This window comes from Ranitomeya variabilis, chromosome 2 (genome assembly GCF_051348905.1).
Source record: "Ranitomeya variabilis isolate aRanVar5 chromosome 2, aRanVar5.hap1, whole genome shotgun sequence".
Lineage (NCBI taxonomy): Eukaryota > Metazoa > Chordata > Amphibia > Anura > Dendrobatidae > Ranitomeya > Ranitomeya variabilis.
The window spans coordinates 625,976,496-626,001,148 of NC_135233.1; the positions used below are offsets into that span (position 1 = coordinate 625,976,496).

The following is a 24,653-nucleotide window of genomic DNA, read 5'->3' on the forward strand; positions in this document are numbered from 1 at the left end:
TGAGGCTTTGCAGCAATGATTGCCTGATGTCTGGAGGCCGTGGAAGGCCCCATTGCTGGTCTCCTCCGGTGTGAGGCTTTGCAGTAATGATGGCCTGATGTCTGGAGGCTGTGGACGGCACCATCGCTGGTCTCTGGTGTGAAGCTTTGCCGCCTTTCCTGCAGTGACTTCAGTTCCATCTTGTTTGCGGCTCTTTCTGCCTTCAGTTTTGTCTTCAGCTGGTGTAATGGGGCTCGATAACTCCTTTGCTTTCGCAGAATGTTTTGGGTCAATGTCTCTATCCTTTGAAACGTCGTCCAACTTCCTTGCTGTATTTGGTGGATCTGAGCAGAAAGTCCCGCCCAGTACACACAGGATTCTTCCGGCTGCTTCTGTTCAGTCACATCACCAATAACCACTAGTGACCCCGTTGCCATTGGCCGTCATGCATGCCTGCACCATCACACTGCCTCTACCATGTGTTACACAGGATGTGCCACACAGGATGTGCCGTGGATACCGAGCCGATCCGAGCCTGCTGCAGACTGTCTTCTTCCCATCATTCTGGTATGGGTTGATCTTAGTTTTGCTTTTCCAGATCCGGGTGGCTTCTTCAGATGTTTTTTTTTTGCAAAGTCTAATCTGGCCAATTTTCTGGCTGATTAATGGATTGTGCATTGTGGTGACCCCTCTGTATCTGCTCTCATGAAGTCTTTGCTTTCTGGTAGACTTCAGGAATGTGCCCATGCTAAGGACAGCAACATTTTGGACAGTGTATTTTCACTGCATTCTACATTACAAGCACAGTGGATGGATTTGTAGAAATCCTGCGCCCACCGAGCTTCTCTTTCCCGCGGTGTGGATTTAGGAGCCGCGGTACCTCAATTTCTGTAATATGTACAAACTGTTGCACTGGCTGCTCCTAACATTTTTGCTCTTTGGTGGAGTCCTTCAGCCTAATGATGGTTTGTTTCTCCACCACTGCGAGCTCCTTTGTCCGCATGTTGTAGGTTCACAGCAACAGCTTCCAAATGCCGCTCTGGAATCAGCTGCAGCGAAGATGCCTGCTTAATTGATGATGGAATAATGAGCTTCTGAGAATTGTGCAATTACTTTTGGTCCCTTGCAAAAGCGACGGCTCCATATTACAGAGCTATAATTCCTAAACCCGTTCTCCAGTCAGGACGCGAAACCCCTCAGATTAAGGCCATGGTCACACTATCAGTATTTGCAACCAAAACCATCACACTATCAGTATTTGCAACCAAAACCAGGAATGGAACAATCAGCGAAAAAGTAGAATAGAAACACGTCACCATTTCTGATTTTGGCTACAAAAACTGATAGTGTGACAATGGCTTAAAGCTGCTCACAGTACTGGATCTGGAATATGTCACCGTCCACAGATTTCTGGACCTAAGTGTATAAGCCGGGGGCATCCGATACCACACATGGTGCATACACATGTGCACCTATTTCTATGCTGATATTAAACACTACATGATCAGAACAGGTGACTGTTTTTCTAATATTGGGGGGCTTATCCTCTGTATATATGGAGCTAGACCCCCTCACACAGTCACCGGACACAGCTGTGCTACACAAACGTTTAATAGATGGACATGGATGATGTTCACCGGCGCTGGTTCAGTCCTGTCAGGTTTTTTAACTGGAAAAGAGAAAAAATATTTAGTGATCTGCCTGTTGGAGGATGGAAGCAGAAAAATACTATCACCCCTCCCTATAGCACCGCCTTTCCCACCCCCAAATCCATCATCCTCCTCTTCTGACCAGGGAAACGTAGCCACAACCATGGCTTCTCACTGGACCTGCTTCTGGATACTCACAGTGACTGCGGCACCCATCAGCCCCTGTATCACAGCCTCTCCAGTGCTGGTCACCTACAACAGAGAACATTGTGAGTGTGAGCTTGCCGCAGCAGAGGACGATGGCAGAGCGGGAGCTAATCACAGCAGAGGACAATGTGACAGCTTGCCGCCGACTAAGACGCAGCAGAGGACAAAGTGAGAGCTTGCCGTCAAAACTCCGGGGACGCAGCAGAGGACAACATGAAAGCGGGAGCTTGCTGTCGGCACGGGGTAACAGGAGAGGACGATGTGAAAGCGCGCCTCTGGCTCAGGAGGCACAGCAGAAAATGATGTGAGAGCTGAAGATCACTGCAGCAGAGGACAATGTTACAGCATGGCACCGACTCGGGAAGCAGCAGAGGACGATGCTCGCCATTGGGTCAATGGACACAGCAGAGGAAGATGGGAAGGCAGGAGCTCTGCACTGGCTCAGGGAATGCAACAGAGAACGATGCTGGAGTGCAGCACTGGCTCAGCGGTTGCAGCAGAGGACGGTGTGAGCGCTCACTGCTGGCTCAGGGGACACAGCACAGGATGATGAGAGCAGGAGCTCACCGCCATATAGCACGATGTGAGAGCACGCCTACAATTTGGGGGACACATCAGAGGCTCAGGGGAACATGAGTGTTGGAGCTCACCACAGGCTCCGTACCTGGGTGACCGAATCTCCCATGGTCATGGCCTCAGAGATCCGGTTTTGCAGAAAGTTCCAGGTGTCCTCATAGTTCAGCGACTTGTCCTGCATCATGACCAGCTCCGTGGTGTTATAAATCCCGGCCAGAACCGCCCGCCGCGTGTACCACCTCACCTGTGGGAACAATGAGCATGACATGTGGGAGAAGAACCAACCAGAGGCATCCCTCAACCCCATGTCCAAACAGGACCACCGAGACACAGCCCTTGCCCCATTCCTGTACTTATAAGAACACCCAAACGCCTCATCCCCACCCCCATACAGGACCCCTCAGCGGCAGCCATAGTCATCACTGTACTCACACGACCACCCAAATGCCTCATCCCCAACACGAGACCAACCAGAGACAGCCCTCGAGCCACCCCCATATAGGACCACCCAGAGACAGCCATTACCCTGATCCCTGTACTCACAGGACCACCGAGAGGCAGCCCCCACCCCCATACAGGACCACCCAGATACAGCTCTCACCTCCATCCCCCTACTCACAAGACCACGCACATAGCAAAGGGCACTCACGTCTGTAGACTGGTCACTAGCATAGTGCCAAATGTCGTCTACCATCGTCGTCAGGAGTGTCAGACCAGAGGGAAGATTGTGCGGTAAAAGGAGAATCCCCATCGCCTAAAAAAAAAAAGAGACATCAGTAGGGGGCGCTACACTTGCTGCTAGGTATTCATACACAGCAGTGACATGACCGCTCTCCAGATATCAGTTATATTATACAGCAGTGATGTCACGGTTCACGGGGAGGATATCTTTATCATCCCCCACCACTCACACCAATTTGTCATGAACTGGGGTTGTTTGGTTGCCCCTGGTTCTTTCTGAAGGGGATTTATCTATATCCCACTTCCGATTTGGAAGTTGTAGCTCTCTGGTGCCCCCTTACCCTCAGGTCAGACTAGGTACTGCACCTAGGATAATTAGTCGCCAGAAAGGCTGCCTTCTGTGTACTGGCGAATGGGCACGCTGCAGCGAGGGCGATATAACTACTCCCACTCAGGCGGGAACAATAATTATCAATGCCGCCGGTCGCTACAAAGCCTTTCAGGAGACAGGCTTTTGCAGCACAGAGCCATAAAAATTCTTCACTGAACATGACCGCTCCCCAGATATCAGTTATATTATACAGCAGTGACATCACCGCTCCCCAGATATCAGTTATATTACACAGCAGTGACATCACCGCTCCCCAGATGTTATATTATACAGCAGTGACATCACCGCTCCCCAGATCTCAGTTATATTTTACAGCAGTGACATCACCGCTCCCCAGATATGTTATATTACACAGCAGTGACATCACCGCTCCCCAGATCTCAGTTATATTAATACAGCAGTGACATCACCGCTCTCCAGATATCAGTTATATTATACAGCGGTGACATGACCGCTCCCCAGATATCAGTTATATTAATAGTGTGGTGACAATTGTAAATAAAACTTTTCACTTTTTGCATTCACCCATGAGTGCGGCTGTTCTTCCTATTGTTACTTTGGACCAAGTCCTGTTCAGCCTGCCCCAACCCACCCTGCTGAGTGCGCACCTTCTCCATTCCCTGCACTGTACAGTGGTTGTGATGCCTGTCATGGATCCCACTCCGTACGGTCACTGATTCGTCATGTGCCCGCTCTCACACGTGACTTGGGGTTGTGCCTGCAAGGGTTAATCTCCCCACTCTCGGTCCAGCATTCAACCTCTGTCCTATGCTGTAATGGGAGCATAAATCACACCCCAACCCAGGCCACACACCTACTCATACACGCTGCCACCACTCACCGAATACACGGGCGATGAGTTCTGGAAATATTACTACTACTGTCTGCCAATCATAAGACTCACACACCTTAGGCTATGGATTATTTAGGTCTAGGGTTATATGTGTGACTAGTGATAACTAGGGTTGAGCGAAACGGATCGTTCATTTTCAAAAGTCGCCGACTTTTGGCAATGTCGACCCGACTCCAGCGTGGGATCGGCCACGTGGTCGGCGATCTTGGCGCCAAAGTCGCGTTTTGTATGACGCCTTCCCCGCCATTTTTTCAGCCAATTGAGAGAGAGAGAGAGACCACATTGACTTGCATTGGGTTTCATGTTCCGGTCCGGAACCCGACTTTACAGTAGAATCGGCCGATTTCACGCGATCCGACTTTCGAGAAGGTCGGGTTTCACAAAACCCAACTCGATCCTAAAAAAGCAAAAGTCGCTCAACCCTAGTGATAACGTAACATCTGTCCTGAAGGCAAGTCGCACCTAGGTGTTAATAGGTACTTCCTTGGAACTAGTAGGAATTCTGTCCCAGATCTCACCAGGAGGTCTGGCTAAAGCCAAGAACAAAGGAACACTTGACACCTCAGTGCTTGGAGGGGAGATGTTAATTGCTTGGAGGTTAGCTATTCCTGGGAACCATCTCACAAGTGTCTCCAGAGAAAAATAATATATATTGATTAGTAGAGCGGCCGTGCCCAATCAAACAGGCAGCAGTTATGATATTGGCCTGAGGGGCCGGTCTAGAAACCTGAACTCAGACCAAAGTTATAAATTTAGGCTGCAGACAGAGAATTGTGTTCACATGATGGGGCAGCCTGAGAAGCTGATGTGATCCAATCTACATTCATCCTACCCCAGGGAGCAGAAAGCAACTACCAGTTAGATAATTTCTGTAAGTTTCTCCTCTTTATTTTGATACTGTTTTGCATAAGTTGTCTTTTTATTATATTTTTATACCTTTTCTTATTGTAAGCACTGACCATTTTGTTATTAAAGTATAAAACTTTAACAAGTTGAACCTTGAATGTTCTAAAAGAATCCATAGCCTTGAGGTGTGTGAGCCTTATGAGTGATAGACATATTTTTATTAGTATTATTATTTCTGGGACTCATCGCCCATGTATTCGATGAGTGGTGGCAGCGCGTATGAGCGGGTGTGTGGCCTGGGTCGGTGTGTGATTTACGCTCCCGTTACAGCATAGGTTCCCCTACCCGTTTTTCTTTTCTATCTTTTATTTGGCAAAGGCTGTTCATCGGTATGGCAGCCCAGTACAAGAAGCAGAGCAAAGAGGCTCTGACTGACCTCTGTGAGCAGAGAGGAATAGAGACAGCCGACAGATCCAAGGAGCTGCTGATACGCGCCTTGGTCGAGCAGGACATAGAGCAAAGTGCTGGAACATCTGAGCAAGGAGAGAGCCCACCACAGAGAGACCCAGCAATGCCAGCTCTTGCACCGGAGATGCCTGATGGAAGTGTCAGCAAAGCCAGTGCTGAGGAGCCTATGGACTGTACTTTGCAAATGGACTTACAACGGCTGGGAACAAGTGATCCCAATCTGGTGGACTATGCTACACGATACCCTGAAGCTGTGGCACTGTCCTCCATCCGAGTAGACAAAGTGGCGGATGCTTTACTGTGTTCTCTCGTGTGGGTTTCCCCCAGGGAAATGTTGACCGATCAGGGAACCCAGTTCATGTCTGATCTGATGGAAAGTCTCTGTGAAAGAATACAAGTACAGCATGTTGTGGCCAGCGCCCATCATCCCCAAACCAACGGACTCTGCGAGCGTTTTAATGGAACATTAAAGCAAATGCTCAAAATGCTGGTGGAGACTGAAGGGAGAGACTGGGAGCGGTAACTCCCCCATCTGTTGTTCGCCTACAGAGAGGTACCCCAGGCGTCTACTGGATTCTCCCCCTTTGAACTGGTTTATGGGAGGAGGGTCAGGGGGCCACTTGATTTGATTAAGGACTGTTGGGAGGATGACCCCAGAACTACTGGAGTCTCAGTGGTCAAATATGTACTGCAGCTCAGAGAGAGAATGCAAAAACTGAGCAACCTGGCCCATGAGAACGTGACCCAGGCCCAAATCAACCAGAAGGTCTGGTACGACCGTAATGCCAGACTGAGGGCCTACGAGGAGGGGCAGAAGGTTTGGGTGTTGGTCCCTATGTTACAGAATAAATTGCAGGCCGCATGGGAGGGACCATATACTGTACATAAGCGGCTGAATGATGTTAATTATGTGGTGACACTAGATGAGCATGCAAAGCGTCAGAAAGTATTTCATGTAAATATGTTGAAGGCACATCATGCCAGGGAGGCCTGTGTCTTACCTGTCTCTAGCCTGCCTGAAGAGGGGGAGGCTGATCTGTTACTTGATGTGGGGGCCGGGACTCAGTACATGGAGTCCCTGGAGTCAGCGGAGTTTAACCCTGAGCTATCCCACAGTCAGAGGTCTGAGCTGATGGGGGCGCTCAGCGAGTTCACCGAAGTCTTCACAGGGGAGCCTGGGAGGACACACTTAGCAGTTCACCATGTGGACACTGGTACTAATCCCCCAGTACAGCAGTCTGCATACCGTGTATCAGCAGAGGTGAAGGCACACATGAGGAAACAGGTAGAGGAGGAGATGTTGAATCTGAAGGTGATACAAAAATCCCAGAGTGCCTGGGCCTCGCCTGTGGTTCTTGTCCCAAAAAAAAGGACCGTACTACCTGGTTCTGTGTAGACTACAGGAAATTAAATGTACTGACTACATGTGAGGCCCACCCCATGCCGAGGATAGATGAGCTGTTAGAGCAGCTAGCTAAAGCATCGTACCTCACCATCATGGACCTGAGTAGGGGATACTGGCAGATACCCGACCAGAGAAGCTCAGGAGAGGTCTGCCTTTATAACGCCATTCGGGCTGTTTGAGTTTCTGGTGATGCCCTTTGGTATGAAGAATGCCCCTGCGACCTTCCAGAGGTTGGTCAATCACTTATTGGAAGGATGTGATGGTTTTGCCGTCGCTTATCTTGATGATATCGCCATCTTTAGTGATTCTTGGGACTAACACCTCGTACATCTTTCGCAGGTGTTGCAAAAGCTTAAAACTGCAGGTCTTACCGTTAAGCCAGGGAAGTGTCAGGTAGCCATGCGGGAAGTACAATACCTTGGACACCGGGTGGGGGGAGGACTGCTAAAATCTGAGCCAGGGAAGGTAGAAGCCATTACAGCCTGGGCCACCCCACGAACCAAGAAGCAGGTACTGTCCTTCCTGGGTACGGCTGGCTACTATAGGAGGTTTGTACCAAACTACAGTGCTCTGGCCAAACCGTTAACTGATCTGACCAGGAAGAGACTTCCTAAAATTGTCTCCTGGAGTCCTCAGTGTGAGGAATCATTTTCTGCCCTAAAGTCGGCATTGGTTAGTTCACCTGTCCTGCAGGCCCCAGATTTCACTCGCCGGTTTGTAGTGCAGACAGATGCCAGCACCTATGGGCTAGGTGCAGTTCTCAGCCAGGTGAACCAACAAGGAGAGGAACACCCAATTCTGTACCTAAGCAGGAAACTCCTGCCCAGAGAAGTGGCTTATGCCACCATTGAAAAAGAATGTTTGGCAATTGTGTGGGCTCTGCAGAAGCTGCAACCATACCTCTATGGGCGCAACTTCACCGTGATCACAGATCATAACCCACTGAGTTGGCTCAACCGAGTAGTTGGGGACAATGGGAAATTGCTTAGATGGAGTTTGATACTTCAGCAATATGATTTCACAATTCAGCACAAGAAGGGAGTTGATCATTTGATCATGGCAATGCCGATGGCCAGAAACCAGATATGTGCTCAGGAGCTGACCTATAAGTCAACCCCCATGCACGTTCATAAGGAGGGAGGTGTGGTGAAATATGTATGTACATTATATATATATATATATACACACACATACGACTTGCCTTCAGGACAGATGTTACGTTGTCACTAGTCACACATATAACCCTAGACCTATATATATATAGGTCTAGGGTTATATGTGTGACTAGTGACAACGTAACATCTGTCCTTGCACCTGGGTGTTAATAGGTACTTCCTTGGAACTAGTAGGAATTCTGTCTACAGATCTCACCGGGAGGTCTGGCTAAGGCCAAGAACAAAGGAACACTTGACACCTCTGAGTGCTTGGAGGGGAGATATTAATTGCTTGGAGGTTAGCTATTCCTGGGAACCATCTCACAAGTGTCTCCAGAGGAAAATAATATATATTGATTAGTAGAGCGGCCGTGCCCAATCAAACAGGCAGCAGTTATGATATTGGCCTGAGGGGCCGATCTAGAAACCTGACGTCCAGACCAAAGTTATAAATTTAGGCTGCAGACAGAGAATTGTGTTCACATGATGGGGGCAGCCTGAGAAGCTGATGTGATCCAAACTACATTCCTCCTACCCCAGGGAGCAGAAAGCAACTACCAGTTAGATAATTTCTGTAAGTTTCTCCTCTTTATTTTGGTACTGTTTTGCATAAGTTGTATGTCTTTTTATTATAATATTTTTATACCTTTTCTTATTGTAAGCACTGACCATTTTGTTATTAAAGTATAAAACTTTAACAAGTTGAACCTTGAATGTTCTAAAAGAATCCACAGCCTTGAGGTGTGTGAGCCTTATGAGTGATAGCCATATTTTTATTAGTATTATTATTATTTCTGGGACTCATCGCCCATGTATTCGATGAGTGGTGGCAGTGCGTATGAGCGGGTGTGTGGCCTGGGTCGGTGTGTGATTTATGCTCCCATTACAGCATAGGACAGAGGTTGAATGCTGGACTGAGAGAGGGGAGATAGATTAACCCTTGCAGGCACAACCCCAAGTCACGTGTGAGAGCAGGCACGTGACGAAAAGTGACACCACGGAGAAGGGATTCGTGACACAACTGTTAAAGTTTTATGCTTTAATACAAGAAGGTTCAGTGCGTACAGTAAAGAAAAAGGTATAAAAATATGGTAATAAAAAGACATACAACTTATGCAAAACAGTATAAAATAAACAGGAGAAAACTTACAGAAATAGCTAACTTGTAGTCTGCTTCTGATCCCTAGGATGAATATAGACTGGAACACACCAGCTTTCCAGGCTGCCCTCACATGTGAACAATTTTGAATGTATACAAGCCAAATTTATAGAGTCACCCTGGAGGTCAGATTTCTAGACCAGCCCCTCAAGTTGATATTCTAATTGCTTGTTTTTGATTTGACTACGGCCGCGCCCCCAATTAATATATTATTTTCTCTGAGATTCTTTGTGTAAAGCTTCCCACAGATAGATGGTGTCAGGCTGTATTTGACATCTCTCTTCAAAGAGCTAGGAGGTGTCAAATGTTCCCTTTCTTCTTGGTTCCCAGCAGGACCCCCTGGTGAGATTGGAGACAGAAGTCTGCTGTCTCAGGAAAATACATATTAACACCTGGGTGAGACCTGCAGCCTTCAGGACAGATGTTCAATTATTACTAGTCACACAAACCTATACATGGTTCACTGCACACATATTTTTATACATATTTCACTACAATGCCGCTCTGCCCTTTACAGGGGTTGTGATGCCACCGCCGCTCCACACTGTACAGGGGTTGTGATGCCACCGCTCTGCACTGTACAGGGGTTGTGATGCCGCCGCAGCTCTGCGCTGTACAGGGGTTGTGATGCCGCCGCTCTGCACTGTACAGGGGTTGTGATGCCGACGCTGCTCCGCACTGTACAGGGGCTGTGATGCCGACGCCGCTCCGCGCTGTACAGGGGTTGTGATGCCGCCGCTCTGCACTGTACAGGGGTTGTGATGCCGACGCTGCTCCGCACTATACTGGGGATGGGATACCACCGCCACTCCGCACTGTACAGAGGTTGTGATGCCGCTGCTACCTGTGGCCAATGCTCGATGTAGGGGATGACCATCCTCAGCCGAGTCTCCACTGCGTTTCTCAGGAACTGCTCTGTTGGCTTCTTCCTGAAACACAGGCGGTAACACCATACAATGTGAACCATGTGCTGAGTTTCTCCCCTCACTCCCCGCGCCCCGTACTCACTCCGTACTGCCCAGTTGGACCAGTTTGTGCTCCTGCTCCAGCAGCTCAGTCAGGTTCTTATTACACACAGATATGAAGTGCAAGACAAGCTCGGCGCTGCCGCCATTGGGGAAGATTCCTGCTGCAGCAGCAGACAGATCCAGGGACTGTGGAGAAAGGAGAGAGGTAACATGTCGCCGGCCCTGTGGGCCCTAGGACTGACCGTACTGCTTACCTTTGCCCCCTCAGCAATGGCCTCCGAGCTCCAGCCGTACTCGGGTACAAATGTGAGAGCGGCGGAGAGGATGCGCTGCTGCAGCTGCTCCTCACTCTCGTAGTCCTCTGACTCTTCTCCTCCCTGGTCAGTAAACCTGCAGCCACAGCTGTGATCAGAGTGGGCCCTCAGGACCACAGGCACCGTGAGGGGCCCCATCATACCTGGGCGGTGTAGAGTTTGCTTCCCCGGCCACCTCTGATGGGAAAGAAAATGGTGGAGAGGATGTCTCTTCTCTGGACCTCAGGGCCGAGGTCGTCCACAGGGCCCGGGCACAGCGCCCCACCGGGCGAGTCAGAGCTAGAAGATAGAAAGAGCCCACAATGGGAGAAGTGTCAGGACGAGGGCAGCCATCACCTCCAGGGGTCACATCTACCAGCCGATGACAGGGGCAAGGTACGATAACTCCACAGCCCCCGAAATTAAGGACGGCCAATCACCTCACAGCCCCCACAACTAGGGGCGGCCAATCACCCCACAGCCCCCGCAACTAGGGGCGGCCAATCACCCCACAGCCCCCGCAACTAGGGGCGGCCAATCACCCCACAGCCCCCGCAACTAGGGGCGGCCAATCACCCCACAGCCCCCGCAACTAGGGGCGGCCAATCACCCCACAGCCCCCGCAACTAGGGGCGGCCAATCACCCCACAGCCTTCGCAACTAGGGACGGCCAATCACCCCACAGCCCCCACAACTAGGGGCGGCCAATCACCCCACAGCCCCCACAACTAAGGGCGGCCAATCACCCCACAGCCCCCGCAACTAGGGGCGGCCAATCACCCCACAGCCCCCGCAACTAGGGGCGGCCAATCACCCCCGCAACTAGGGGCAGCCAATCACCCCACAGCCCCCGCAACTAGGGATGGCCAATCACCCCACAGTCCCCAAAACTAGGGACGGCCAATCACCCCACAGTCCCCAAAACTAGGGGCAGCCAATCACCCCACAGCCCCAGCAACTAGGGGCGGCCAATCACCCCACAGCCCCCACAACTAAGGGCGGCCAATCACCCCACAGCCCCCGCAACTAGGGGCGGCCAATCACCCCACAGCCCCCGCAACTAGGGGCGGCCAATAACCCCCGCAACTAGGGGCAGCCAATCACCCCACAGCCCCCGCAACTAGGGATGGCCAATCACCCCACAGTCCCCAAAACTAGGGACGGCCAATCACCCCACAGTCCCCAAAACTAGGGGCAGCCAATCACCCCACAGCCCCAGCAACTAGGGATGGCCAATCACCCCGCAAATAGGGACGGCCAATCACCCCACAGCCCAGGCAACTAGGGACGGCCAATCACCCCACAGCCCCCCGCAACTAGGGACAGCCAATCACCCCACAGCCCCCCGCAACTAGGGACAGCCAATCACCCCACAGCCCCCCGCAACTAGGGACAACCAATCACCCCACAGCCCCCCGCAACTAGGGACAGCCAATCACCCCACAGCCCCCCGCAACTAGGGACAGCCAATCACCCCACAGCCCCCCGCAACTAGGGACGGCCAATCACCCCACAGCCCCCCGCAACTAGGGGCGGCCAATCACCCCACAGCCCCCGCAACTAGGGGCGGCCAATCACCCCACAGCCCCCGCAACTAGGGATGGCCAATCACCCCACAGTCCCCAAAACTAGGGACGGCCAATCACCCCACAGTCCCCAAAACTAGGGGCGGCCAATCACCCCACAGCCCCAGCAACTAGGGGCGGCCAATCACCCCACAGCCCCCACAACTAAGGGCGGCCAATCACCCCACAGCCCCCGCAACTAGGGGCGGCCAATCACCCCACAGCCCCCGCAACTAGGGGCGGCCAATAACCCCCGCAACTAGGGGCAGCCAATCACCCCACAGCCCCCGCAACTAGGGATGGCCAATCACCCCACAGTCCCCAAAACTAGGGACGGCCAATCACCCCACAGTCCCCAAAACTAGGGGCAGCCAATCACCCCACAGCCCCAGCAACTAGGGATGGCCAATCACCCCGCAAATAGGGACGGCCAATCACCCCACAGCCCAGGCAACTAGGGACGGCCAATCACCCCACAGCCCCCCGCAACTAGGGACAGCCAATCACCCCACAGCCCCCCGCAACTAGGGACAGCCAATCACCCCACAGCCCCCCGCAACTAGGGACAGCCAATCACCCCACAGCCCCCCGCAACTAGGGACAGCCAATCACCCCACAGCCCCCCGCAACTAGGGACAGCCAATCACCCCACAGCCCCCCGCAACTAGGGACGGCCAATCACCCCACAGCCCCCCGCAACTAGGGGCGGCCAATCACCCCACAGCCCCCGCAACTAGGGGCGGCCAATCACCCCACAGCCCCCGCAACTAGGGGCGGCCAATAACCCCCGCAACTAGGGGCAGCCAATAACCCCCGCAACTAGGGGCAGCCAATCACCCCACAGCCCCCGCAACTAGGGGCGGCCAATCACCCCACAGCCCCAGCAACTAGGGACGGCCAATCACCCCACAGTCCCCAAAACTAGGGACGGCCAATCACCCCACAGTCCCCAAAACTAGGGGCGGCCAATCACCCCACAGTCCCCAAAACTAGGGGCGGCCAATCACCCCACAGCCCCAGCAACTAGGGATGGCCAATCACCCCGCAAATAGGGGCGGCCAATCACCCCACAGCCCCAGCAACTAGGGATGGCCAATCACACCCGCAACTAGGGGCGGCCAATCACCCCACAGTCCCCAAAACTAGGGACGGCCAATCACCCCACAGCCCCAGCAACTAGGGATGGCCAATCACCCCGCAAATAGGGACGGCCAATCACCCCACAGCCCCCGCAACTAGGGATGGCCAATCACCCCGCAAATAGGGACGGCCAATCACCCCACAGCCCCCGCAACTAGGGATGGCCAATCACACCCGCAACTAGGGGCGGCCAATCACCCCACAGCCCCTAGAACAGGTGAGACATGAATGCAACCCCCCAGAGGGCGGAGCCTCATGGGGTCACAGGCTGTTCCCGTCCTCGGGGTGGCTGTGACCTCTGGCAGCGACCTTCCCGTCCTCCTGCCGCCATTTCCGCCCTCCGCTCCCGGTCGCCTCCTCTCACCACACAGCCGACGCCGCCCACACAGGAGAAGGAGTCTTCCGCTGCCACCAGCCGCCAGACACCGCACCGAGACGGCCGCCATGACAGCAGCTGTAGGAAGAGGGCGGGGACTGAACTGCCCGAGGACGTCATATCCAGTCACGAGACCGGAAGTGGCCAGTAGACGCTTTACCTGAAGCAGCGGCGGGAGAGGGAGGTGCGAAACGCCCCCCTGTGTATCGCGATAGACTGTCAACCCCCCCCCCCGGTGTGTCGCTGTGGACGGTGCCCCCCCCCCCGTGTGTCGCTGTGGACGGTGACCTCCCCCCCGTGTGTCGCTGTGGACGGTGCCCCCCCCCCGTGTGTCGCTGTGGACGGTGGCCTCTCCCCCCCCCCGTGTGTCGCTGTGGACGGTGACCTCCCCCCCGTGTGTCGCTGTGGACGGTGGCCTCCCACCCCCCCCCCCCCCGTGTGTCGCTGTGGACGGTGACCTCCCCCCCCGTGTGTCGCTGTGGACGGTGCCCTCTCCCCCGTGTGTCGCTGTGGACGGTGACCTCCCCCCCGTGTGTCGCTGTGGACGGTGACCTCCCCCCGTGTGTCGCTGTGGACGGTGATCTCCCCCCCCCCGTGTGTCGCTGTGGACGGTGCCCTCCCCCCCCGTGTGTCGCTGTGGACGGTGACCTCCCCCCCCCGTGTGTCGCTGTGGACGGTGACCTCCCCCCCCCGTGTGTCGCTGTGGACGGTGACCTCCCCCGTGTGTCGCTGTGGACGGTGACCTCCCCCCTCGTGTGTCGCTGTGGACGGTGCCCTCTCCCCCGTGTGTCGCTGTGGACGGTGCCTCCCCCCCCCCCCCCACGTGTGTCGCTGTGGACGGTGACCTCCCCCCTCGTGTGTCGCTGTGGACGGTGACCTCCCCCCTCGTGTGTCGCTGTGGACGGTGACCTCCCCCCTCGTGTGTCGCTGTGGACGGTGACCTCCCCCCTCGTGTGTCGCTGTGGACGGTGCCCTCTCCCCCGTGTGTCGCTGTGGACGGTGCCTCCCCCCCCCCCCCGTGTGTCGCTGTGGACGGTGACCTCTCCCCCGTGTGTCGCTGTGGACGGTGACCTCTCCCCCGTGCGTCGCTGTGGACGGTGACCTCTCCCCCGTGCGTCGCTGTGGACGGTGACCTCTCCCCCGTGCGTCGCTGTGGACGGTGACCTCTCCCCCGTGCGTCGCTGTGGACGGTGACCTCTCCCCCGTGCGTCGCTGTGGACGGTGACCTCTCCCCCGTGCGTCGCTGTGGACGGTGACCTCTCCCCCGTGCGTCGCTGTGGACGGTGACCTCTCCCCCGTGCGTCGCTGTGGACGGTGACCTCTCCCCCGTGCGTCGCTGTGGACGGTGACCTCTCCCCCGTGCGTCGCTGTGGACGGTGACCTCTCCCCCGTGCGTCGCTGTGGACGGTGACCTCTCCCCCGTGCGTCGCTGTGGACGGTGACCTCTCCCCCGTGCGTCGCTGTGGACGGTGACCTCTCCCCCGTGCGTCGCTGTGGACGGTGACCTCTCCCCCGTGCGTCGCTGTGGACGGTGACCTCTCCCCCGTGCGTCGCTGTGGACGGTGACCTCTCCCCCGTGCGTCGCTGTGGACGGTGACCTCTCCCCCGTGCGTCGCTGTGGACGGTGACCTCTCCCCCGTGCGTCGCTGTGGACGGTGACCCCCCCCCCCCCCCCCCCCGTTTGTGTCACTGTGGACGGTGACCTGTCCCCCCGTGTGTCGCTGTGGACGGTGAACCCCCCCGTGTGTTGCTGTGGACGGCATACATATGGCGGTGTGTCTGACGTGTGCCGCCTCTTCTTGCAGCATGGCTTCTCTGAGGGAATGTGTGTCTTCCTGTCGTCTTGCGCTGGTCACCTGGGATGGCGGCTGTGCTGCGGGCGATCTGCAGACGTTCGTGTCTCGGGTGCAGGCGGCGGTGGCTCCAGGGGGCAGGGTGAGCGTAGAGAACGTGGAGCGCCTGGTGACGTGTAAGTAGCCACCATTGAGCACAGGCTCCTGTGTACGCCGCTCTCCCGCCATCACGCTCCTTTCTTCCAGCCTCTCACACAGACTCCAGCTTTGACCTCGTCCTTCTTGGTCTGGTCCCCGGGTGCTCCGCCATTCACAGCTCAACTCTTCTGGCAGAAGCCGCTCGAATCTTGAAGCCTGGTGGCACCGTGCTCCTTCGGGGGCCCGTGGACCCTCAGGAGGGTGAGAAGGTCACAAGAAACACAGCCAGTGATAGCGGCCCATGGCCACTGACACCGCCCTCCATCCTCACTATACAGGCCCCGCCCACTGACACCATCCTTCATCCTCACTATACAGGACCCGCCCACTGACACCGCCCTCCATCCTCACTATGCAGGACCCGCCCACTGACACCGCCCTCCATCCTCACTATGCAGGACCCGCCCACTGACCGCCTTCCATCCTCACTATACAGGCCCGCCCACTGACCGCCCTCCATCCTCGCTGCGCATGCGCTCCCACTGACACCGCCCTCCATCCTCACTATACAGGCCCTGCCCACTGACACCGCTCTCCTTCCTCACTATACTGGCCCCCCACTATCCTCACTATACAGGCCCGCTCACTGACACCACCCTCCATCCTCGCTATACAGGCCCCGCCCTCCATCCTCGCTATACAGGCCCCGCCCTCCATCCTCGCTATACAGGCTTCGCCCACCGACTCCGCCCTCCATCCTCACTATACAGACCCCGCCCACTGACACCGCCCTCCATCCTCGCTATAAGGCCCCGCCCACTGACACCGCCCTCCATCCTAACTATACAGACCCCGCCCACTGACACCGCCCTCCATCCTCGCTATACAGGCCCTGCCCACTGACCGCCCTCCATCCTCACTATACAGACCCCGCCCACTGACACCGCCGTCCATCCTCACTATACAGGCCCGCCCACTGGGCGCCCTCCATCCTCACTATACAGGCCCCGCCCACTGACCGCCCTCCATCCTCACTATACAGGCCCCGCCCACTGACCGCCCTCCATCCTCGCTATACAGGCCCCGCCCACTGACCGCCCTCCATCCTCGCTATACAGGCCCCGCCGCTGACCCCGCCCTCCATCCTCGCTATACAGGCCCCGCCGCTGACCCCGCCCTCCATCCTCGCTATACAGGCCCGCCCACTGACACCGCCCTCCATTCTCGCTATAAGGCCCCGCCCACTGACCGCCCTCCATCCTCGCTGCACATGCACTCCCACTGACACCGCCCTCCATCCTCGCTGCACATGCACTCCCACTGACACTGCCCTCCATCCTCACTATACAGGCCCTCCCAACTATCCTCACTATACAGGCCCCGCCCACTGACACCGCCCTCCATCCTCACTATACAGGCCCCGCCCACTGACACCGCCCTCCATCCTCGCTATATAGGCCCGCCCTCCATCCTCGCTACACAGGCCTCGCCCACTGACTCCATCCTTGCTATACAGACCCCGCCCACTGACACCGCCCTCCATCCTCGCTATAAGGCCCTGCCCACTGACACCGCCCTCCATCCTCACTACAGGCCCCGCCCACTGACACCGCCCTCCATCCTTGCTATACAGGCCCCGCCCACTGACACCGCCCTCCATCCTCGCTGCACAGGCCCGCCCACTGACACCGCCCTCCATCCTCACTATACAGGCCCCGCCCACTGACACCGCCCTCCATCCTCGCTACACAGGCCTGCCCACTGACACCGCCCTCCATCCTCACTATACAGGCCCCCCCACTATCCTCACTATACAGGCCCCGCCCACTGACACCGCCCTCCATCCTCGCTATACAGGCCTCGCCCACTGACTCCATCCTCGCTATACAGACTCCGCCCACAGACACCGCCCTCCATTCTCGCTATAAGGCCCCGCCCACTGACACCGCCCTCCATTCTCACTACAGGCCCCGCCCACTGACACCGCCCTCCATCCTTGCTATACAGGCTGTGAAGGAAGCCCCGTTCCTCCCACGTCACCAATCCGTGACGTCACTACACAGGCACAGCTCTCCGGCACCCCCTTTGTCTCTCAGGTCAGTAAGGGAACTGCACCTGGAGCAAACGGCCGCCGGGGAGACTGCCCTGTTACCCACGCGGGGTATTCTAAGATTCGCAATCAGAGTAAAAGGATCAGCCCAAAATTAATTTATGATTTAATTGCCTTAAGGGCGCACTAGGTAATTACAAGAAATATACAATCAAAACATATCAAGAGTTACAGTCAGTACAATATAACAATAATAATACAAGGCTTAAAGGTATAAAGCTGGAGGTCAATTTACCAGGTTGAAGGTCGCTTGTGGAAGCCGGGGGGGCTCAGCGTTCCTTCCGCAGGTCCAAAACTTAGTTGCCGGGCAGCCCCCAGAAAGCGTGTGCTTGCTCCCCTCTGGCTGGCATATGCCCTGTTCCTTAGTTAGACATCTTCTTCTGAGTGACCCCCTCTCCAAGGGTCCTCAGACCTTAAACCTTCCTGGGTCCCTCCGCCTGTAGCTGGGTGGGCTTAGCAATCTCCACCCCCTCTGCCTCCCTGCAAGATTTATTCCAATATCTAATAAATGGGATAACTGCTCTCAGGATGATCGAGTCAGCACACGGGCAGTACCAGCGCCTGTGGTTTGTTCTGCCGGTCGTACTGGGATCAAACCTGGACCCATTCGGTCCCTGTGGGAGGCTGATCTCTATATCTCGGGTTTCAGACCTCCCACGGACACGGGAGTTGCACTGTTAGATGCGCAATTTCTTTATGGCGAGGGGAATATTTTTTATGAGCTGGTACCTCGGACGATGCGTCCATAATTCACGATTCCATGTTGGAGATGGTTCGACTGGACGGCAATAATAGATGTGTATCCAGTGGCCACTTGACATGCGTGCTTTAATTAAGCCCCCAAGCACTTCCAAGCCCCCTGCTGGTGTGGCTTCCTCACTGAGCTTTGAAGTACCTTCTGCACTCTACATTGTGCTCAGGCCATTTACATACTGAAAAGAACTTTATTCATTAGAAAAGGTGGGGGCCAGGAGCACTCTTCTCTGCAGACCTGTGACCAGGAGACAAAATGGAGTCACGCCAATCTCTGTTAGTATGCCCGTCCAAGATGGCGGCTGTTCCCTCATCACACAGGCCCCGCCCACTGACACCGCCCTCCATCCTCGCTATACAGGCCCCGCCCTCTGACGCCGCTCTCCATCCTCGCTATACAGGCCCCGCCCACTGATAGTATGGGCCTGTACTGATAGTATGTTGTCTCTCTGCAGCTAGCACTGCTGCTCTCCAGTGTCCGTCTCAGCTCTACTCCTCTCTCACACTGTCTGGATTAACGGAAGTGACACAGGTAAGTATGTGCCTAAAGTGCTGGAGTGTGAAAAGACCCCAGCCTCGGAAATTGTGCCTGCTCCGGCCTCTGAGCTCCCCGGTATGTGTGCCTGCTCCGGCGTCTGAGCTCCCCAGTATGTGTGCCTGCTCCGGCGTCTGAGCTCCCCGGTATGTGTGCCTGCTCCGGCGTCTGAGCTCCCCAGTGTGTGTGCATCCTCCGGCGTCTGAGCTCCCCGGTATGTGTGCCTGCCCTGGCGTCTGAGCCCCCCGGTATGTGTGCCTGCCCTGGCGTCTGAGCCCCCCGGTATGTGTGCCTGCGCCGGCATCTGAGCTCCCCGGCATGTGTGCCTGCGCCGGCATCTGAGCTCCCCGGCATGTGTGCCTGCGCCGGCATCTGAGCTCCCCGGCATGTGTGCCTGCACCGGCGTTTGAGCTCCCCGGTATGTGTGCCGGCGTCTGAGCTCCCCGGTATGTGTGCCTGTGCCGGCGTTTGAGCTCCCCGGTATGTGTGCCTGCTCCGGCATCTGAGCTCCCCGGTATGTGTGCCTGCTCCGGCGTCTGAGCTCCCCGGTATGTGTGCCTGCTCCGGCGTTTGAGCTCCCCGGTATGTGTGCCTGCTCCGGCGTCTGAGCTCCCCGGTATGTGTGCCTGCTCCGGCGTCTGAGCTCCCCGGTATGTGTGCCTGCTCCGGCCTCTGAGCTCCCCGGTATGTGTGCCTCCTCCGGCCTCTGAGCTCCCCGGTATGTGTGCCTACCCCGGTGTCTGAGGGTGCTGGGGTGTGTGCCTACCCCGGTGTCTGAGCTCCTCTTTGCTTGGGGGGGCTCGTATCTGGTAAGCTGCCCTGTCATCTCACTGTTCTGTTTTCTTTGTAGGTTCCTCCAGAGCAGGGGATGGATCAGCCCGGGGGGCTTCTGGGACCCTCCAGCTCGGATGATGACACTGTTACATTAGCAGCTAAAAAACCAAACTATGAAGTGGGGTCCTCACGACAGCTGTCGCTCACCAGACGCCTGGGGCCCGGTACTGACTGAGAGCTGTGAGCACAGTGTGGGGGGTGTCTGTGCTGGGGGGCAGGGCTTTAAATAATCAGGTGTTTGTGCCCCAGGGAAGGTGTCTGCTGATCTGGACGCCGTGAAGCTCTGGACACTGTCTGCCCATGACATGAACGACGAGGATGTGGTCAGTGCTCTCTCCTTACATGTGGGGGTGTATAAGTCCAGATGCGGGTGGCGAGGTACATGAGGGGGTGTACAAGTCCAGATGCGGGTGGCGAGGTACATGGGGGGTGTACAAGTCCAGATGCGGGTGGGGGGTGTACAAGTCCAGATTCCGGTGGCGAGGTACGTGAGGGGTGTACAAGTCCAGATGCGGGTGGCGAGGTACATGGGGGGTGTACAAGTCCAGATTCCGGTGGCGAGGTACGTGAGGGGTGTACAAGTCCAGATGCGGGTGGCGAGGTACATGGGGGGTGTACAAGCCCAGATGCGGGGTATGTGGGGGGGTGTACAAGTCCAGATTCAGGTGGCGAGGTACGTGAGGGGGTGTACAAGTCCAGATGCGGGTGGCGAGGTAGATGAGGGGGTGTACAAGTCCAGATGCGGGTGGGGGGTGTACAAGTCCAGATTCGGGTGGTGAGGTACATGGGGGGTGTACAAGCCCAGATGCGGAGTACGTGGAAGGTGGCGGGGCCCAGGTATTAGGCCTGAAGTCGGAGGGGGTAGAGATGGTGGCCGTTGTCACGTGACGTGTGGGGATGGCTGAGGTCTGGCTGAGATAATGGCTGACATATAGACAGGGCAGTGCGGTTCGGGAGGACTCGTACACAGGGGAGCCATTTTCTCCATGGCTGCTCAGTCATTTAATTTCTGTTTCAGGATCTCTTAGACTCAGATGATCTCTTAGACCAAGACGACCTGAGGAAGCCGCTGCCATCGTCTTTGCGGCTCCAGGGCTGTGGGGAGGGGAGTGAGAAGAAACGTAAAGCCTGCAAGAACTGGTAAGAGCCATCTGTGCTGCAGTCGTGGAGATCACCCACTGGTCAGGCCGCAAAACCCAATGGGTTCTCTTCTCTGCACAGCACTTGTGGACTCGCAGAGGAACTGGAGAACAGCAGGAGTGTCGCCGCTAAGCCTGCCACCTCGGCTTGTGGCAGTGTGAGTATGGCGTCCCGAGTCGGCAGCGATCCTCTCCTGTCAGGGGCAGGTGGGGTCCATGTGACGTCCCTGCTTTGTCTTGCAGTGCTACCTGGGGGATGCCTTTCGCTGTGCCAGCTGTCCGTATCTAGGAATGCCAGCGTTCAAACCAGGAGAGAAAGTTCTGCTGAATCCCGCCCGTCTTCAGGACTCCTAGTGAGGCCTCTTGTGTGGAGTGTTCAATAAAATGTATGAGCTGCTGCTCTGTGGAGTGTAGCTGTCTTAATTTGGCCAAAAAATGTATAATAAACTTGGCACTCAAGAGTTCTTTTTGTGAGATGAAAGAATAACTTTTCGTTTATTGGTGCAACCAGTTCAATAATTGATGGTTTATAAACGTTTTCGGTCACAAGACCTTCATCAGAAACATCATATATGAAACTGGAAGCAGGGCAGCAATAGTATATAGGCACAGGTGGCCTGCGCACAAGTGTTACCGGACAAATTGACCTGGAGGCTCCTGGGGAGACTGTGAGGTGGGGCGCACTGGGGAGGCGAGGGTCCCGCTGTAAAGAACTTGCGCTCGTGCATCCAGGTCCAGGGAACGCTGTAAGGCTGGTAAAACCGGAAGGCGCCTCCAGGTACGTGGGGGGTGTACAAGTCCAGATGCGGGTGGCGAGGTACATGGGGGGGGGGTGTACAAGTCCAGATGCGGGTGGCAGGGTACGTGGGGGGTATGCAAGTCCAGTTGCGGGTGGCAGGGTACGTGGAAGGCGCTCCAGGTCAATTTGTCCGGTAACACTTGTGCGCAGGCCACCTGTGCCTATACACTATTGCTGCCCTGCTTCCAGTTTCATATATGATGTTTCTGATGAAGGTCTTGTGACCGAAAACGTTTATAAACCATCAATTATTGAACTGGTTGCACCAATAAACGAAAAGTTATTCTTTCATCTCACAAAAAGAACTCTTGAGTGCCAAGTTTATTATACATTCATTGACGGGTTGGAAACCTTACTTGAGCACCACCCAGGAGCCTCGAGTGCCGTGTATAATTTCTGTACTTAATTTGGCCAAAAACCCACTGGAGTGTCCTGGGGCAAGAGCCACCCATCCGTCCCATCCACTGGTGCGTTCTGGATGTGGGGATCCACCCGTGTGTCCCATCCACTGGAGTTTCCTGGGGGGGTGGGGATCCACCCGTGTGTCCCATCCACTGGAGTATCCTGGGGGGGTGGGGATCCGCCCGTGTGTCCCATCCACTGGAGTTTCCTGGGGGGTGGGGATCCGCCCGTGTGTCCCATCCACTGGAGTTTCCTGGGGGGGTGGGGATCCGCCCGTGTGTCCCATCCACTGGAGTTTCCTGGGGGGGTGGGGATCCGCCCGTGTGTCCCATCCACTGGAGTTTCCTGGGGGGGTGGGGATCCGCCCGTGTGTCCCATCCACTGGAGTTTCCTGGGGGGGTGGGGATCCGCCCGTGTGTCCCATCCACTGGAGTTTCCTGGGGGGGTGGGGATCCGCCCGTGTGTCCCATCCACTGGAGTTTCCTGGGGGGATGGGGATCCGCCCGTGTGTCTGTTGTCGCAGGTCTCGACCTACTCTCTGAGTCCACTGTAGAGATGATGTCACGGCACCGGAGAGATAAGACACTACACCAGGGCTGTATCTGAAATATCTCTAGTTTATTGAGCTTACACACACTTTTTATGCATTCTTATGTCGGAGGCGGATTCTCCATATATGGGCTAAGCGTCGGAGTGTATTACTCCCTTCTCCCTATGGTTTCAAAAACATATTTTTACACAGAACATTATTCGTTATCTTACCAAGGACATTCCCTGCTACAATTAGTTCTTAGCAATCAGCAATAACAGCACAATGAAGAATTATTATTATTATTATTTATTGTTATAGCGCCATTTATTCCATGGCGCTTTACATGTGAGGAGGGGTATATATAATAAAAACAAGTACAATAATCTTAAACCATACAAGTCATAACTGGTACAGGAGGAGAGAGGACCCTGCCCGCGAAGGCTCACAATCTACAAGGGATGGGTGAGAATACAGTAGGTGAGGGTAGAGCTCGTCGTGCAGCGGTTTGGTTGATCGGTGGTTACTGCAGGTTGTGAATAATGAAGAATAATAATAATAGTGAATAATGTCTTGTTTTCCTGACCTTTAGTAACACTTATACAAAATGGAGGCAAGCAAGATAAAATGGATCCTGCTATAACATGTCCCATCCACTGGAGTTTCCTGGGGGGGGTGGGGATCCGCCTGTGTGTCCCATCCACTGGAGTTTCCTGGGGGGGGTGGGGATCCGCCCGTGTGTCCCATCCACTGGAGTTTCCTGGGGGGGGTGGGGATCCGCCTGTGTGTCCCATCCACTGGAGTTTCCTGGGGGGGTGGGGATCCGCCCGTGTGTCCCATCCACTGGAGTTTCCTGGGGGGGTGGGGATCCGCCCGTGTGTCCCATCCACTGGAGTTTCCTGGGGGGCGGGGGATCCGCCCGTGTGTCCCATCCACTGGAGTTTCCTGGGGGGCGGGGGATCCGCCCGTGTGTCCCATCCACTGGAGTTTCCTGGGGGGGGGATCCGCCCGTGTGTCCCATCCACTGGAGTTTCCTGGTGGGGGGGGGATCCGTCCGCCCGTGTGTCCCATCCACTGGAGTTTCCTGGGGGGGGGATCCGCCCGTGTGTCCCATCCACTGGAGTTTCCTGGTGGGGGGGGGATCCGTCCGCCCGTGTATCCCATCCACTGGAGTTTCCTGGGGGGGGGGGGATCCGCCCATTTGTCTCAGGGTCATTCCATGTCAGGTGAACCAATGATTTTTACCTCTATATTTTTAATTCTTTTTGTTATTTGGTAATAGTGTGTCAGAGGATGCAAAATGTGAAGAAAAAACATTCTAGATTTTTTTTATTTAATTGATTTGCAAAGTTTGGAAAAATTGCAAATTTCGGTGTTGCCTGCCTTTACATTTCTCCCCATAACTCAGGCTAGAAAAGAGAGAAACCAAATAAACCACATTATACTCAGAACTGTGCAGGCTTTCACCAGATATGTCACAAGAGTGTCTCTGATAATATTTTACCCATGCAAACGCAAAACTTTTAAAACGCATTTCTGAAAAAAACGTTTAACAATATTAAAAACTGCCCGTGTGCCTGCTCTGCTCCTAGCCACATCTGTACCAAAATACAAGCTGGGATCGTGATGGGATCAGATTTAAAAAAATAAAACGATTACAGTGTCAGTTAAAAAATCTTGAATTCAGATCAGTTCAGGGAGTGGTCTATATTTCCCAAATAATCCCTGATTGTTAGATGTTACAGCTTAGAAGCTTTGTCGGGGGTGGACGGTGACTGCAGAGAGGACCCCTGTTCAGTATCTGCCTTCCGAGCGTTCATGTCAGGTCACTCTGGAACAATTGTCTGCACAGGCATCAGTTGTGTGCTCCGATATTGGCCAGTGTGAGTACATTTATATTCGTAGCTTAAT

The 24,653-nt window shown here is 55.1% G+C and overlaps 2 protein-coding genes across 2 annotated transcripts; one reads left to right on the top strand and one right to left on the bottom strand.

Annotated features, from left to right (window-relative positions):
- Positions 1 to 1,574: 1,574 nt before the first annotated feature.
- On the bottom strand, positions 1,575 to 13,830 carry COQ9 (coenzyme Q9). Its single transcript, XM_077289022.1, has 9 exons — positions 13,699 to 13,830; positions 10,794 to 10,929; positions 10,591 to 10,726; positions 10,377 to 10,522; positions 10,213 to 10,297; positions 3,061 to 3,165; positions 2,500 to 2,655; positions 1,827 to 1,880; positions 1,575 to 1,648 (listed from the first exon to the last, which is right to left on the bottom strand). Exons 1-9 carry the CDS (start codon positions 13,778 to 13,780, stop codon positions 1,613 to 1,615), a joined length of 936 nt encoding a protein of 311 aa, XP_077145137.1. The 5' UTR covers positions 13,781 to 13,830; the 3' UTR covers positions 1,575 to 1,612.
- CIAPIN1 (cytokine induced apoptosis inhibitor 1) lies at positions 13,756 to 21,411 on the top strand. The gene is made up of 9 exons (XM_077289023.1): positions 13,756 to 13,894; positions 15,516 to 15,679; positions 15,750 to 15,902; positions 18,960 to 19,036; positions 19,890 to 20,037; positions 20,123 to 20,196; positions 20,892 to 21,013; positions 21,095 to 21,170; positions 21,256 to 21,411. Exons 2-9 carry the CDS (start codon positions 15,517 to 15,519, stop codon positions 21,364 to 21,366), a joined length of 924 nt encoding a protein of 307 aa, XP_077145138.1. The 5' UTR covers positions 13,756 to 13,894; position 15,516; the 3' UTR covers positions 21,367 to 21,411.
- The last annotated feature ends 3,242 nt before the right edge of the window (positions 21,412 to 24,653 follow it).